We start from the raw sequence: 3,419 nt of genomic DNA on the forward strand, positions 1-3,419 counted from the left end.
TCCTCGGAATGTCCTCGGAAAATCTTGTAAGTTTTTTTATAAACGGATCGATCGATGGATATATGTCCGAAAACGCATCGATCGATCACTAAGATGGACCAAAGCGTAACAATGTGATCGATCGATTAGATTATCCCATCGATCGATCGAGAATATCAAGTGTTCCTCGGAATTCCGTCGGAATTTTGTAAAATCCCCCAACGGCTCTCCCACGGCTATAATATTTCCTCGGAATTCATCAGTTTTTTCCGAAGAACACATGTTTCCTCGGAATTTCCTCGGAATATTCCGACAGATTGATATTTCCTCGGAATTCCGTCGGTATATTCCGAGGAAACCAAATTTTGTGTTTCCTCGGAAATTCCTCGGGATATTACAAAGATTTATTTTCCGTCGGAATGTCCGTCAGAATACCGCTGTTTTCTTGTAGTGGGCCTGTCTTTGTGTTTTTGTTCTAGTGAAACTTTGAGTTATCTATTCAACAACTTTGTTGGAGATCGAAGTTTCAGCGAGGTTGTGGCTGAAGCAAAGAAAGCAGGTTTCACTGAGCCTGATCCAAATGATGATTTATCTGGAACTGATGTTGCAAGAAAGATAAATAGAGTAGCATCAAACAATTGTTGCAGCAAAGTTAACTTATGATAGTCACTCATGGAATCAATAATCTTTCTGTTGTGCAGGTGATTATTCTCGCTCGAGAATCTGGACTTAAATTGGACCTCTCTGATCTTCCCATTAGAAGTCTCGTCCCAGAACCTCTAAAAGTAAACCATCATCTTATATATCTCATTAACATCAAAATCAGTTGAGAAATCAATATCCGTATTCTTATGTTATTCTCAATCTACTTTCAGGGAGGCACTTCTGCTGAAGAATTCATGGAGAAACTCCCACAGTACGACGGAGACCTGGCAAAAGAAAGGCTAGAAGCTGAGAACTCCGGGGAAGTAAGATCATTCACCATAAATTTCCAGTGATCTTAAACCGGCTAATTAGCATGTCCTTGGATCAATTTGACCATATCAACTATATATATGTAAACTCTTGATTCAGGTCCTGAGATACGTTGGAGTGGTGGACACAGTAAACCAAAAGGGAACAGTGGAGCTACGAAGATACAAGAAAGATCATCCATTTGCACAGATGGCAGGTTCAGACAATATAATAGCATTCACAACGACAAGATACAAGGATCATCCATTGATTGTCCGAGGACCTGGTGCTGGTGCTCAAGTCACGGCTGGTGGTATATTCAGCGACATGTTAAGGCTCGCATCGTATCTAGTTGCACCGTCTTAACAGGTTACGATGATCAGTTTTGCTTATCTCCGTATTAAAATTATCAGCTACGATTCTACGGATCAACAACATTTTGCTTGGTCATTTCTTGACTTATTCGTAGCTGATCTTTGTTGTTTTTGTGGTAAACATGTACAATAGCAACTAGATTTGTTGGATTTGATGTTCTTTGATTGATGCAGTAATAAACGATTTGCTATTTAATAAAACGGGCATTGAGAATATTACCCGTACATTTTTGATGTACTACATATAGCTATTGAGAAGATACAAAACCATTCGTGCGTTACTGAAGCTTATTTGCAACGTGTAATTTCTCTGAATTGTCTTGGAGTTTCGATTAGATTCTTTTAACATAACATAATCACAAGCATCTGAACGGTTAAATCCAATCCTTGCTAGTTGTTCACATCTTATCGGTCATAGCTTCAGGTTAGCAACCATACCGCCTAGGCCCGGGTGTTTGGGTACGTCTTTTCGGATATCGGGTTTTGAAATTAGGCCTTGTTCGGGTATTACAAAACTTCGGATTGGGTTCAAGTCAGGTCCGAATGAGTTCGGTTTTGATGTAAAGAAACCTGAAAATAACCGAATAACCATGTATATGAAACGGGTTTGGATACGGATATTTGTATCTATCATAACCATATTACCCGATTCGGTTTGGTATTTTGTATATAAACTATCAAAATAACCAAAAGTATTCATTAAACATGGTTTTGTTTGAGTATTTCTATCCAAACTATCATATTTTATCCTAAAATACACAAAGTATTGAAAAATAACTAATATATTTAATTTATGATTTTAGTTTTAACTATTAAAATATTTATCAGTATAATTATAACTAATATTTTTAAATATATGTTACATTTTGGATATTTTTGGATACTCATTATGTTCTCGTTCCGGGTCGGGTTCAGTACTGGTTCTTCGGATATAGCAATTAAGAATAGCAATTCAGGATCTATTCAGTTATTTACCTCAGGTCCGATCTGGTTCACCCAGATTTTTGGATTGGTTTCCGGTCAGTTCTTCAGGTCTGATATGTTGTCCAGCCCTATTACTGCCATAAACAAATAAATATTGTAAAGAAATTCATTAATCCAGTCGTTATTTTAAGATCAATGAGTTAAGTAAAATGTATATCATCAACCCGGTAGATTTTTCTCAATTATAGCTAAATCCACCAATTTAACCATAATTTATATGATAACCTACAAGCTTCGAACTTTATATTAATTATTTTTTTTTCATTTTTGTATTTCTCCTTGACTTGTCCAGAGTGTGGCAACCTTATCTCCTTAACTTGTAACTCCTACCACCTAATCACCATGCACCGTACTTGTCGCTCCGTTCGCTATTACCTATTTACCTGAATGCATCTGTTCTCAACTTATCACCATATTTTGATATCGCTGGTCCGATGGTTTCTGCACCATAGCTATTATCATTGGGGTTTGCAAGAGTCCATGCCCAGCTATTGTATCGAAACACTAACACTGCTTTCTTCGCCCGGAAGTCCCGCTTTAGTCCAATTCCTGACGCCCGAGTCTCCGCTTGATCATCTTAATTATAAAGCGGTTTAAAGGGGAAAAAATGATATGCATAGTGAAAATGTATCATAATAAATTATTTATACGGGGTGAGAAATTAGTAGCCTAGGGCAATTTCTTGGGGCTTGGTATATACCCACATCAGTTCTAGGTTCGATTCCCCCTGAGAACTAAATTATCACTACTTGGCCAGTCTGGGCTTGGGTTTCGGCTCAAGTGGTTTACATGGTGGACCATAACATATGATTGGTCCACCCCCTGGCATTAGTCGGAAGGGTATTCCAAACTCGGGTCAGGCAGTGTGGTACGCTTTCGGACTAGTCCACTCTGTAGCACTAAGTGCGTTCTATTGAAACTAACAACTCGAATGCTAATATGTATATGCGATTGGCTTTATAAGAATCACTCTCTTATATTAGCTCAAGGAAAACTCAACTCAAAAACCTCAAGCACACACAATCTCAATCTCACACACACGATCCATCCTTAACTCAATGGATCTATATATATAGCTAACAAGTAAATCCTAATCCTATTAGTAAAGACTTAATGTTATAGATAACT

At 37.7% G+C, this 3,419-nt stretch overlaps 1 protein-coding gene across 1 annotated transcript; it reads left to right on the plus strand.

Annotated features, from left to right (window-relative positions):
* The first annotated feature begins 864 nt into the window (after window positions 1-864).
* Window positions 865-1,498, plus strand: LOC106305827 (bifunctional aspartokinase/homoserine dehydrogenase 2, chloroplastic-like). Its single transcript, XM_013742224.1, has 2 exons — window positions 865-947; window positions 1,054-1,498. Exons 1-2 carry the CDS (start codon window positions 879-881, stop codon window positions 1,297-1,299), a joined length of 315 nt encoding a protein of 104 aa, XP_013597678.1. The 5' UTR covers window positions 865-878; the 3' UTR covers window positions 1,300-1,498.
* The last annotated feature ends 1,921 nt before the right edge of the window (window positions 1,499-3,419 follow it).

This window comes from Brassica oleracea, chromosome C1 (genome assembly GCF_000695525.1).
Source record: "Brassica oleracea var. oleracea cultivar TO1000 chromosome C1, BOL, whole genome shotgun sequence".
NCBI lineage: Eukaryota > Viridiplantae > Streptophyta > Magnoliopsida > Brassicales > Brassicaceae > Brassica > Brassica oleracea.